The sequence below is a fragment of the Asparagus officinalis genome, chromosome 9, assembly GCF_001876935.1.
Source record: "Asparagus officinalis chromosome 9, Aspof.V1, whole genome shotgun sequence".
Classification (NCBI taxonomy): Eukaryota; Viridiplantae; Streptophyta; class Magnoliopsida; order Asparagales; family Asparagaceae; genus Asparagus; species Asparagus officinalis.
In genome coordinates this window covers 17,723,428-17,737,519 of record NC_033802.1, presented here as the reverse complement: position 1 = coordinate 17,737,519, position 14,092 = coordinate 17,723,428, and the positions used below count along the sequence as shown (strand labels likewise).

At 41.1% G+C, this 14,092-nt stretch overlaps 1 protein-coding gene and 1 long non-coding RNA gene across 6 annotated transcripts; both read left to right on the top strand.

Annotated features, from left to right (window-relative positions):
* On the top strand, positions 3,390-10,360 carry LOC109824062. Its single transcript, XR_002242543.1, has 3 exons — positions 3,390-3,782; positions 9,281-9,390; positions 9,707-10,360. It is a non-coding gene; the product is annotated as an uncharacterized LOC109824062 (long non-coding RNA).
* Positions 10,686-12,873, top strand: LOC109824244. Of its 5 annotated transcripts, none has more exons than XM_020390790.1 (7): positions 10,686-10,887; positions 10,957-11,127; positions 11,238-11,429; positions 11,496-11,567; positions 11,650-11,715; positions 11,804-11,986; positions 12,062-12,873. In XM_020390790.1, exons 1-7 carry the CDS (start codon positions 10,854-10,856, stop codon positions 12,370-12,372), a joined length of 1,029 nt encoding a protein of 342 aa, XP_020246379.1. In that variant the 5' UTR covers positions 10,686-10,853; the 3' UTR covers positions 12,373-12,873. The 5 variants fall into 5 exon arrangements, with proteins under 5 accessions (XP_020246379.1, XP_020246377.1, XP_020246376.1 ...); XM_020390788.1 differs by having other exon boundaries at positions 11,798-11,986; XM_020390787.1 differs by having other exon boundaries at positions 11,644-11,715.

The window sequence follows — 14,092 nt, the reverse complement described above, 5'->3', positions numbered from 1 at the left end:
CTTCTCGTTCCCGGTCTAGAGCCTCTTCCTCCTCCACTTCTGACCTCTGTACCCGTTTGGATCGTCTCGAGACTCATGTCTCAACTATCCAGAGGGATGTTAGGACTATTCTATCCTATCAGCGTCAGTCTCTAGGGATTCCGGATCCCTCTTCCAGTTCTGAGTCTGGTTCTGAGGAGGGCCCTGCTGATGATTCTGACTCTGGCTCTGATGGTGGATCTACATCTGGCTCTGGCCATGCTTCTTATGGTGACGGTGGTGGTGATGATTGACTTTGGTGCTTATTGTGTTTACTGGTTTTTGTGCTTATGGTGGAGATTGTTTCTATGCTTATGGTGATGTTTTATTTTGAGTTGTAGAATTTGATACTTATGTTTTTAGTTTGAGTTGTAATAACTCTTTACTTGTGTGGAAAACCATGTGACTTTGTGAAACCTTTTATGTATGGTTTGTAGTTTTGTGTAACAAACTATGTTCGTGGAAAACTATGTAGTTTCTGATGTTTAAGTGATGATTTGTGATTTATTGTGTTAGTTTATCTTTTCTATGAACTATGCATGGTGAAAAGAATTTTCATGCTTTGTTTGTGGAAAATATGTTGCTAATGATGAGTTCCTTGGATTATATATTGTTTATGGATGGATAATTATTGTTTAGCTCCTAAATATGCTTTTTAGATGTCATTTATGCAATTTGACAGGGGGAGCTTTTGGCAATTCACTTGGCTTTTTATCTGTGCTTATATGCAGGGGAAGCGTTGCTCCTATTTTTTATTTTTTATTTTTTATTTTCCCCTTTTTGATGTTGTCAAAGGGGGAGAAAATCCACATATGGTTTATTTATTATTTACTCATGTATGGTTTATTCATGTTGTATACATGATTGGTTTATATGTGGTTTATCAGTATATATTTCATATTCATGTATAAATTGTTTGCCATCATAAAAAAGGGGGAGATTGTTGACCCTATAGTTTTGATGATGATTTGTCAAACAATTTATAGCTAATATATTCTCTAGTTTTGTGTTTATGTTTCTCTTTACAGGTATTTCAACACATGACAATCAAGCGTTAAAGATTCAAGTTCATATGTGTGGATTTACCTAGGTATAAGTTTAGTTTACTTACATATGCAAGTTCATATGCATGATATATATATACGTATTTATGAGTCATATCAAAATTTTCATATTCGTAAAATACAAGTTTTACGAACACTTTTAAAAAACAGTGTGTTTTTGTAAACGAAAATTGATTTTCCAAAAATTCCTTTTCTAACATGTTCATTTTATCATTTAGAAACTTTTCCCAAAGTTTTATTATTTTTGGAATTGATTTGCTATTTTTAAAGAATTTTTAAAATCAGCCAAAACATGTTTTTCAGCAAGTATCAGATTGCGGTCGACCGCCGCGGTCGACCGCCAGTAGTAATTTTTCTTAGCACTACTTTTGTGTGCTCGCGGTCGACCGTGACGGTCGATCGTGAAAACACCCAGAGACTTTCGCGCTCGACCGCCAGCTTTATATTTTCAAACTCTGTTTTTTTTAGCTTCGCGGTCGATCGCCCCGGTCGACCGCCGAACTGTCAGATCACTCCAATGGCTAGTTTTTTACAGGTGTTTTTTGTGGGCTTTTTAGTCAATCTAAGTGAGTTTTTACTGATGTATTGGGTTGTTATAAATACCCTACTGCTTTCAACACTTGAACTATCCAAGAGAATTGATTACTTAAGTTTACAAAGTGTTTAAGAGCTGTTTAAGCTGATTTCATCAGTTTGTTTCAAAAAAAGTTTTTCCTACAACAAGAAGTGGCTTTCAAATCCTATTGGGAACATTATCTACTGTTCTTCTTGTTTGAGAAGTTTTCTAAACTCTTATATAGCTTGTTATTTCATTTTCATTTCAATTAGCTATATTTATTGAGTTTCATTCACTGTTATCACATACACATATTGAGCTTAATATCTTCATACCATATAGTGTGGGTTGTGGAGTGTGATTTAGTGAGTGTGAGCTTCATTGTGTTCTCACTTGTTATTTGAGAACAAACCATTGTATTTAATCTTCTTTTGTGAGAATCACTTGTAATACACTTGTACACCGAGAGAAGTGTGAGGTGAGAGACGTGGTTGAATCCAATAGGAGTGGCGTCGGTTGACGAACCTAGGGAGAGGTTGTAACCGAGCACTTGAGGAGGAGGACACGGGCTAGGTTCCTACACTTAGTGTATAAAGTGTGATTGATTAGTGATTGTGTAGTGTGAGAGTTTTCGGTGATCTTGTAAACCGAGTGTGTAGAAGTTCCGACTTCCAAACCAGATTGTGATAGTGGATATCTCCTCGAGGTGAAGAACGGGGACGTAGGTCGTGATGACCGAACCTCGTAAACATATCGTGTGTTTGTGTTTTGCTTGGCTTATATTTTATTTGTGCATATTCTTATTGTTCTTATTCATATCTATCTCTTGCAAGAACATATTAATCAACATAATTTTAATTGGTAATTAATCGGGATTAGATTAGCATAAGACCCTAATCACCCCCCTCTAGGGTCTAACAATATATAATAGAGTATGAAAGAGCTGTAAACATGAGATAAAAGATATTGTAACGACGTTTGATGAAAAATCATTTATTTGGTAGAAAACGTCAAAAATCGTGTTAAGTGCACATATATTGAGCTTAGATATAAACATATAATATATGTAAGTAAACTAAACTTATACTTAGGTAAATCCACACATATGAACTTGAATCTTTAACACTTGATTGTCGTGTGTTGAAATACCTGTAAAGAGAAACATAAACACAAAACTAGAGAATATATTAGCGATAAATTGTTTGACAAATCATCATTAAAACTATAGGGTCAACACCGCCCACTTCCCTCGATCTCTGCAGATCTTGGAGATTTTGTGTCGTGATGCTATGCTTTTTCTCACTGGAAAGGTAAAAAAAAACCTTTTGTTTACTGATTATATTTTTTTATGATTTTCGAATTATTAGCGAATACATAGCGAATATTTGACGAATAATTCGAAATCAAAGTTGCAGAATAATGCTAATCGAATATTCATGATTTGTTTCGAACATCAATATAAGCAAACGAAGGGAATTCGAAATTGTATTAGTATTTGAATCGAATTCAAATACGAACACGAACACGAATAGCCTGATATAAACCGAACTCAAATTCGAACCTTGCACAATTTGTTCAAATTCGATTCGATTCCACCCCCTACTTCTTATTTTGTGGTTCTTCAATTGTGAGTCCGTGCCTGTAAAAAATTGTGAGTCCGTGCAATAATTTTGAATATGGACCACTCGACTCCCAATTTAATATGAGAATTTAATGAATAGAGACCACTCGACTCCCAATTTAATAATTCTCCGAGCCTGCAAAAATTTGTGAGTCCGTGCAATAATTTTGAGGCATCAGAGAAAGTAGTGCAGAGACATGTGCGGCCTGCAAAAGCAAAAATAATGACAATATAACATTTATTGCAAAGATATGATGATGAAAATTGATCATTTTATTAATGCCCAGCAGGGCGTGAGGTAGGAAAATATGTGAGATGGTGATTTTATAAGAAGCCCCCCCTCCATTGGGCCTTTGTAGAAGGTTCACATTAAACTAAAACACACACACTCTCTCTCTCATCAGTAAATAGCAATTTTCTTACCGTCGAGTTCTCTCTCCGACGATGGAAGAAGACGATGATGAAGACGTTACTACTACAATATCAGAAGCTTAGATTGGATTGGGAGGCATTGGAAATTTAGGTAAGATTATTTTCCTGGCTGATTTTCCCCTCATTATTTGATATCTTCTCTATTGTTTCTTTATTGAATTTATAGCATTGAAGTCCATCTCTAAATATTGAAAATAGTACCCTTACCTAATGCCGTGTTTGATTTTTATTTTATTTTATATTTTTGCGAGCTATTGCTAGGTAAAATTCCAGCTTTTAGTAAGTAAAATTGGGGGCTGCCAATTTCTTTCCACAATTTCTGAATATAGATCTCCATAACCTTATACCTCACATTCAATCCAAGCAGATGTCCTGACCCTCTTCTCTAGAGTTCAACCAGACATCTTAACTTTGGATAATACCTCTTGCGTTGATAATGTACGTCCTCTTTGGCCCAAGGACTTTGCTCTCCATCAACATTGAGCTCGAGCCTTCATTGTACCTATCTAGAGCTAGCTCAAATTGCTCCTCTGGAGAAGCTAAAGAAGCCCCTATTAACCCTAGATCAATGTTCGCAATCCTCATTTAGAATCTTTTTTCATGAGTCAGAAATAGGAACATTTTTTCTTGAAAATTGTTATTTATTGATTGTAGGTTTTCTTTATTTTCATGTATCATGTCAGTTTAAGGAATACTAATAGATTTGATCTTTAATGTCTAGAAATGGCAGGTTCTCTCACTTGTTGGAGTGGGCTAGTGACTATGTGTTTAATCATTTTGTGATAACATCTGTTTTGGTTCAATAGGAGTCCTTATTCAAACCTAACCTATAGTTAAGGTGTGAACAATATTCTTGACATGTACGCATTGAGTGCACTGAAAAGTACATACAATATATTAATATTTGAATTAATTCATGACTAGCTGAATTATTTTTAAAATTAAAACCCACATCTATCTTCTTATCGAAAGTAAAGATTCATACTTTCTGTTGATTTATATCATGCATACATCTTTAGTGACTATTGTTTGAAACCTAAAAATGAAACCTCTTTTAAAAAATTTTGACGGGTTATTTCCAGTAATGTTTTTACACACCTATTTGTATTAGAATGTGTTAATGATATATTTTGTTTACTCAACACAATTATGCAATGTGTGAGGCACGCATCACATGCGGTGAAGTACAAGCTAATAATATGATTGTCAAAAAAAATAAGCAGCTCATTTAGTGTTGCTTGAAAAAATCGAGAGGTTCTTATCAAATATTTTCTTGTAACTTGTAGATAGAGTTTGGCATGAAGCTCGTCGATTCGTGCCGCAACTAAGTATGCAAAACTATATGCATATCTGGTGTCTAAAAACTCAATAGGCTGACATCTTACGTGCATTTGTCGGACAAATGATATATTATATCTTCTAATATATTTTTAAGAAGTGTCTTCTTAACACTTTGAAACTTGAAATTTTGATACCTCAAAGTGTAAATCCCATTTCTCTTTGATACCCCCAAGATATTTCTTTGACATTTTGATAACCCAAAGTTTCAATTAAGTTGCACGTTGATACCCCTTGTCCATATTATGTTAGATTCCTACTAAATTTATACTACGTCCTTAACATGCTATACATTAGATCTCTTTTACCTAGTTGGCAACCACGTGATACAAATTTAATACAAAATCTAATGATAAGTAGATAGGGGTATCAAAATGAAATGAGATTGAATCTTTGGTATATCAAAACGATAAAAATGTACTTTGAAGTATCAAATAATCAAAGTGAAATGACATTAAAGCTTTAGGGTATGTAAGTGTTGAAAAAAAATTGTGGTTTTAAAGTGAAAAAGTGGATAAACTTTTGGGGGAATCAAAGTAAAAAATAAATCTCAATTTATTTTTTATTTTTATCTGCTTCTTTCAGTTGAGCACTAGTAAGATAAAACATATGTTTTCCCGTAATTTACCATTTAAAGAGGGGTTTTCTGAAATAATAAACTAATTATATGATTGTGTTGCCTTATCAGTTGCTATCAATGCCCTTATTTGTATTTTTTTTCTTAATAGAGTGATGCTACTTTTTGACTATTGCTTTTGATTGTGTATATGTTGCATATATAGGTTTCTTAATAGAGTGAAGCAAAAGAAAAAAATAACTCATATGGATCGACCATTGATCCAACTTGCACCCCAAGACATTATCAACTGCTACGCACATCATTTTTCGTCTCGAGGTGAAATCAACGATGTTAGATGCTATCTTGCTACTACCATCGGAGCCTTTGAGTATATTGTTTTCGTCAAAAGTTGTCTTCATCATTGATTTCATTAAAACTTCAAACGTTACAAATGAATTCAAATAACGAAAATAAAAAATTACAACTTTCTTGAAAATAAACACAAGATCCGTTTATCGTCTCTTGCTTGCGTGGGTCTTTAGTCTGTGACGGGGACGTCGATATTCGTGGACTACCTGGCAATCAGATCTGATCCAGAAAAACCGGGCAGAGCTTCGTCGATCCGCGAGGGGATCTAGAAACTTGAAGCGCCTATCTCGGATAAAGTGAGATATTTGCTCTTCTTAGGATTACCGACGAGGGGTAATGCTAAGGAACGAATACGGGTGAGGTAGATCTGATGAAGAACTCTCTCGTGTTGAAGGGCTCGATCACTCTTCACTCCAGCAGGGCTTCGCCAATTCTCCCCAAAAATCCAGATCCTCCAAAAGTGAGGCCTAAGGTTCCTATTTATAGGCATGAGGGTACATAGGGCGTTGGGACACCCTTGGGGTGTCTAGGCAAAGCCGGGACACCCTTGGGGTGTCTCGGCAAAGCCGGGACACCCTAGGGTGTCTCGGCTTGGCCGAGACACCCCTGGGGTGTTTCGACTTTCCCGAGACACCTCGGGTGTCCCAATTCAGCCTGAGACGCTCCGTTGCGTACGTTTGATTGTTTCCGCCGTAAATTCTTCGTCCGAACTCGGATTTGAGTGATTCCAAGTGCGTTGGAAGCTTGACGAAGAGTTCTATCTGTTCTGATGGTTGGATGTAGAGTGAACGAGATATGAAGGGCATTGTTCTTCTTGTGAACATCGCAGGGTTCCCGATTGGCCCGTGCCTTCGTTATTCCGTAGTTCGTCGATTCACTTCAATCGTTCATCGACGTCAATCGAACTCCTGTGGATCGGATAGTGACGTTCATCGTCGCTCTTTAACACTGAACTGTTCGTGGAGACCTATAGGGATACCCCCTCCAAAGTGTTCCGGCCTTGTTTCTTTTATAGAAGAGGCTGGAATACTTTGGATGTGATTGGTCTAGCCTTCAGTCGGCGTAAAGGACCTGTAGTTAGCTTCAACTCTTGGCTCCTTCGATTTTCGGTCTATTCGATGCTTTGACGAATAACCGAAGTTCTTCCGGCGCTGCGTTTATCGCTTGGCCGTCGTCGGAGTCTCGAGTTTACCACCAGTGAGTTGAGTTTGGCTCGTGTCATTGAGTCGACTTTGAACTGACTATCTCTGTCACATCGTGCTGACTTAGGGTTTCAGATCACCGTACGTTGACTTTTTGTCGCAACGCGTTGACTGGCGTTGACCTAAGGTCACGCGTTGACCGGCGTTGACCCTAGGGTTTCGAGTCGTCGAACGTTGACTATGGTCGCAACGCGTTGACATGGCGTTGACCTAGGGTTACACGTTGACCGGCGTCGACCTTAGGGTTTCAAATCGTCAAACGTTGACTTTGGTCGCAACGCGTTGACTGGCGTTGACCTAGGGTTACGCGTTGACCGGCGTTGACCCTAGGGTTTCGAATCGTCAATCGTTGACTCGTGTGGATTTCGAATCATCGAACGTCGACTTTGGTCGCAACGCGTTGACTGGCATTGACCTGGGGTTACGCGTTGACCGGCGTCGACCTTAGGGTTTCGAATCGTCAAACGTTGACTTTGGTCACAACGCGTTGACTGGCGTTGACCTAAGGTCATGCGTTGACCGGCGTTGACCCTAGGGTTTCGAGTCGTCGAACGTTGACTATGGTCGCAACGCGTTGACATGGCGTTGATCTAGGGTTACACGTTGACCGGCGTCGACCTTAGGGTTTCGAATCGTCAAACGTTGACTTTGGTTGCAACGCGTTGACTGGCGTTGACCTAGGGTTACGCGTTGACCGACGTTGACCCTAGGGTTTCGAATCGTCAATCGTTGACTCGTGTGGATTTCGAATCATCGAACGTCGACTTTGGTCGCAACGCGTTGACTGGCGTTGACCTAGGGTTACGCGTTGACCGGCGTTGACCCTAGGGTTTCGAATCGTCGAACGTTGACTCGTGTGGATTTCGTCGAAATGTCCAACAACCGGCGAAAAATAGGCAAATTCGGACTTCGAAAGAGGTTCGGGGGGTCAAAATTGGGTTAAAACACCCAAGGGGTGTCTCAACAAAACCGAGACACCCCTTGGGGTGTTTTGGCCAAAACCGAGGTCCCCCCCTCTCTTTTTCTTTCTTTTGAATTTTCTTTCCTCTTTTGTTTCCCCCCTTTTCCAAATTCTTTTCAAAAGAGGATTCTTTCCCTCTTAAACCTCTTCTTCTACCTCCATCCCTCCACCATTGTTTCCATCTCTTTCAAGAGCTCCAAACCCTCAAAAACACTTGCATTTAAAACCCCAAAAAATTCGGATCTTGGTATCCCCTCCTTGGCCAAAAATTCTCTCTCCTCCAAGCTAGGGTTTCTTCTTCATCTTCAAGCTCAAGAGGCACAACTTGATTTGGTAAGTTTCCCTTCAAAACTCTCCTCTTTTTCAAGAAAGTTCATAGTTTTATGTTTGTGATGGGGGTACACCATGAATTCTCATGCAAAGATCACAACTTTTTTACTCTCAAGATGATGGGTTGTGTATGTACAAGTATTTGGGGGGTTTTATGTAAAGTTACAATATGGCCGAATTTTGGGGGACCTTTATGCAAAAGTGGACTGAAATTTGGGGGTTTTTTATTCAAATGTGGACTGAAATTTGGGATTAGAATTTCATACCCATTTGGCCAAACTTTGAGAGGTGTTTGTATGCAAAGAAACAATGTTTGTTTGAGGGGTTTGTTTGCAAAAAGTAACCCACAAAGTGTAGAGGGGTTTATTCGCAAAAGGTGCTGAAGTCTAGGGCTGAAATTTCAAAAGTTTGGACCACAACCCAATAATCAAAGTTTTGATAAAGGCATGTGGACGTTAAATTGAAATTTATGAGGGGGTCTATATGCAAAATTGGCTAAATTCTACAAAAGGGCTTATTTGTAAAATTAACCAAAATTGTGGGGTATCGGGGGTGCTATATGATCAGATATGATGACCATGACCCAACTCGAGTGTGTCCTTGACCCGAATTTAGCCTTGAACACGAGGGGCATTTTGGGTATTTCGCCAAAACTTACCGCAAAAAAATAATAATCATTGTTTCGCATGCACGAAATTTGTAGGTTTAACTAGACTTCAACTATAAAATCCTATTTATTCATAGGACTTAAGTTCAAGTTCTTAATTTCCCTTTTAAATTTTGTGTATCCATATTTTAGATTGTACCTGACTTGCTGCTTTTCATTGCAGATTTTCGATGTCTCCACTCCGACCTCGACCTCGTAGGAGTCGTTCTCATTCGCAGCACAGCGAGGAAGAGGTTCCCACGGCATCTTTTCCAGCGACCTCTTTCTTTGGGGGTGAGAATTTATATTTTCTGTATCCCTGATTGACCTCTTCGCGGGTCATGAAGGAAGAACCGATACCCTCCTTCGCGGGGTTAAGGTTTCGGACTTGCCTTGCTTGGCCAATTCAAGTCTTCTGGTATATTAGGGCGATTTTGTGCTGTCCTACACCTTATAGGTCGGTGTATGTTACCACGTTATTTATGTGATGATACATACCGTTCTTCCAGTGTAGGACACTCAAAATCGTCTCTCCAATTATTCCGTGAATGAGCTTATCTTTCTTCTTATGAGATGGATTTTCTGACTCTATCCTTGTGTTTTATTACAGTAGAGTTTCCTGCGGGCAGCTTTCCTCCTCATGCCAATACTGGTTGTAGCCGGGAGGTCTTCTCTTCAGCTTCCATTAGGCAGGCCGTTAGTCCATTCCCTCAGTTTGACAGAGATCGCTCCGACGAATCCTGTCGTTTGATACGGGAAGGAGGGCGTCATTGCTTACGCCAGCTTATTACAGATGCCTCCTTTACTGCGGATTCTACCTCTACTCGGGCTTTGAAGAAGCCCATTCCTGTTCGGAGATCACGTTGAGGATCCTGCTACGTTGACACTTACCGAGGAACACTGGCTGACTCTCGACGAAGGAGCTCTCTTGTACATCCCCTCCATTCCGCGTCAATATTCTTTCACCCATTTGAAGGGACAAGCAGTGGGGCGACAGATGTCCTGTCACCTTACTAATGATGCTGAGCGAGTCCAGTGTGGATATGCCTCTCATCACAAGACTCCTGGTTCTAGCGGGTACCATCATATTCGTGGTCTTCGACCAGGGATCATGGGCCTTGACACTGCACCCCCAGGCGAGGTATCAACAGCTGCTCCTACCGTGGGTAATCCTACCGTGGGTAATCGTCTGGCTCTTCTTGGGAGAAGGTTACCTCCACCAGATTATAGATGCTATGGTTGGGCTTCCTCACTAGCCAAGGGATGGTGGACACGCATGACCAGTTTTTTCTTGGCGCGCTGGGAGAGGGATTTGAAGAGCAGTGGATTGTATGCACCTATACGAGCCACCATGTACGGACTCCCGGTCAGCTGTCGCCATTTCTTGGCGTTGTTAGAGACATACATGCCTGATAGTAACACATTCCTGACCAGCGATGGCGAGTTAGGGTTGGCCTTGCATGAGATGCATCAAGTTTCTGGTCTTCCGATGGGGGATTGTCCATATCACGAGTATTTTCCCTCGAACCAGCAGTTGGAGTGGTTGAAGAAAGATACTCCCGATATGTATGACACTCTTTGGGACCTCACTTGTCACTATTATACCTCCTTGATCCAGACTTCTCCTCAAGCGAAAAGGAAGAAGCAGATCAGCTTGAAGCAGTTTGCTAGCTATTTGTTCCAGAATTTGGAGGGTGATTCCAGCGAAAAGGAAGAAGATCGCTCATAAACCACACGACGGTCAGCGTTCTTATGGAATGGATTTAGGAAGCATCGCCGATGGAGGGGAAGGTAATATTTATTTTTATTGCTTTAAGGTGATTTACCTTTTGGGATTCGTAACCATGTTTTATGCTCCAGGGTTCTTTGAAGAGGGCGAACTTCCACCGGGTCCGGTATCTCCTGGATCTGATAACATGGATTGCTTCATGCAGCAGATGTGCGACGCCCTTCATGACGGTTCTCTGGGCATCGATCTAAACATTGATCTTGAGCAGGTGAATAGTGTTGGGCCCACCGTCCCATATTCAGGTATATCTATATCCAATGATACCCTCCTCAAGCATGGGGAAAGAGAATCTTCTGTTTTTTGCTGCAGGTATTTCTGAGCTTTCCTTTCTTCCTCATCTTCCAACATTTAGGTTATCCTGCAGATGTCGCGATGGAAAAGCCAGCTGAGGATGGAGCCTATCATGATGTAGGTTTCGAGGAACGGGGGTGTGCTCCTGTACCAAGTTTCCAGGGACCTGACATCGGACTATTTGCCGACATGTTGGCTGAACAAGCCACCAGAGGAACTGTGGGACCACCCTTTGAGAATGATTCATTCACAGGTACACATCTGATTCCCTTCATTTTACCTGATCTTTTGTCTGACTAACGAATGATTAATATTACAGCGCCAGTCATTGGGACTAACCCAATATCGATTCCCGGCATATCTAGTTTACCTCGGAGTGACGGACTTGCAGGTACGCATACGATTTAGGGACACCGTGCTCCTTTTTATTTATCTGACTTTTGACTAATATATGGGTGCAATCATAGAACCAGCCACCGGGACTGATACTCTTATGACTCCTGACATCCCCCGGATACCTGAGGATGATGGACCTACAGGTATGCAGATGACCTTATCATCCCGACCCTCCTTATTTGTCTAAATTTTTTTATTTTGACTAACAAAGAAGTGCAACTATAGGACCAGCCGTTGTGCCTGATGCCACTACAGTTTCTGGGACTGATAGTTTGCCTGAGAGCGGTGTCTCCCCGCCACAGCCGAGAGGTATGACCGATTTGCCTACAGGGGTTGATATACCCTCCATGACTACTCCTGCAGTTATTTCGGAACCTGTCGGATCTCAGCCTGAGGGGACTTCCGTTGGCATTGGTATGCTCGGAATTTGCCTTTAAATTTTCTTATCGTATTCGATAATGTCTTAGCTTTCCGCACTGTTTCTTGTAGGACCTCGATCATCCCTATATGAGCGTGTCCGCGTCCTCTTGGCTGATACCGATCCCGACAAAGACATTTTTCGTACAGACCTCGGCCTTTTTACCGTCTTTTATAACGGCATGATCGAGAAACTTCTTCATCGAGGATATGGCTTCGATCAGTTCAGGCGTTCCTTTTCTCGTCACATGCCGATGTTCCGAGAAGAAGGGTATCCAGAGTTGGCCGATTCCTTCACTGCTGATTTTGCTGTTCTGGAGTCGGAGATCCGAGAGTTGAAGGAGCTGAAGGCTAATGGGGTCTCTTCCTTTGTGTCCTCTTAGATGGAGCATAGGCTGGCACAGTGGCGCGACCTGAGATCTTCCATCAGCGGTGAGCTTCAGTCACATGAGCGTTCAGTTGCGCAGCTGATGGCTACCGTGGCGAAGAGGGATACAGATAGGGCCGAGCTACTCCGCTCTTTGGATTTCGGTCGCGAGGAAGTGGCTAGGTTGAAGGAGGCCTTGAAGCGTGCCGAGGAGTCCGTTATTATCATTGCAGAAGACCTGGCTGGAGTAGAGCATTCTCGTGGACAGGCCCTCGAGAAGCTAGGATCTACACAGAAGAGACTGATGAAGCTGAAGAATGAAGCCGTGAAGATCTTGAGCAGTTCTGAGGAATCCGTCCGGGCTGGTCTACAGGCAGAACTTGAGCAGAGTTATATAGATAGGCTTTCTAGTTTAGAGTCTCATGTCCTTAGCCGTCAGCTGCCTTCGGGCTAACGAGCTCTTTATTGTATGCCTTGACTTGATCTATCAATAGAGACTTTGCATTTGCTTCTTTCATGATATTTCTTTATTTACTTTGAATTCAGCGACGATAAAAGTTGCAGGATTTTTGGCAAACCCCCAGCCATCAACGGGTTTGATGTGCCTTTACCGATTACCGTTTGAATCGGGCTAGCACGCGGATTGCCTGAATCCGTTCCGCGTGTAACGTTGTGCTAAGAGAGTAAATTTTCTGAGGCTTTGTGCTATGATTTCGAATACATAGGCTTCACCCTTGTTACGAGAATAGGCTACCCGGCAACACGTGTTAGGTGTTGACTCATCCCTACTTAGGCTTCGGGATAAAATTCCCCCAGGTGTAGACCTTGGTGTCTTTTTCAATCGGTAAAAAGACTAAACCGGTAACGCGTGTTAGGCGTAGACTTATCTCTATTTAGGAGTTAAGATAAAATTCCCCGTGCACCAAGTGCCCGGATTGGAAGTTGAGAATTGTGTCTTTTCTAAGAACAAAGACAGACTGAGAAACGGGAGAGGAAGAATTTTATATTCTATCTCCCGGTGCTGAAGAGGAAGAATTTTATATGGTGGGATCTCCACCCCCAGAATCCGGAATGATGAAACTAAGAGTGGGATCTCCACTCCGAGAATCGGAAAGGTTCGAACGACCCTAACTTTTATAGGATTGGTCATTTGAACCCAAAGAATCCCTCATTCATTGAGGAGAAAGCTCAATTTTGACCCTAACTTTTATAGGTTTGGTGGAAAAGAACAAAGGCAGATTTTCGTTTATCGAAAAGGAATAACTCGGTCTTAGTCCTAGCTACCTGTAGGCTTGACTAAGTGAGATCGGGAACAATCCTAACTTTTATAAGTTTGATTGTTCAAACTGAAAGTGGACCTCTCGTTCATGGAAGGAATCGAGAGAGGAATTTGGCTTTGGCCCTAACTTTTATAGGTTTGACCTGAAAGCAAAGAAAGTAGAATACAGGTAGCAAAGAACGTGCCAACTCATATTATCACTTAAAGGAGGACTTTAATGCTAGGTGATTAGGACCTAACATGTTGAGTCTGAGAAATGCCAACGACGGGCAGATGGAAATTTTGGTGAATCCACTGTCGATTAATTCGATCAGCGGATGGTTTGGTGAGGAAAGATTAACCTATCAGAGGATTGGATCTCATCTCACAAAAATAATAACTCATAAGAGTTAGAGAATTTTGATAATAAGAAGAAACATTCTGACACTCGGAGTTCGAATGTGGATTTCTTATTCAT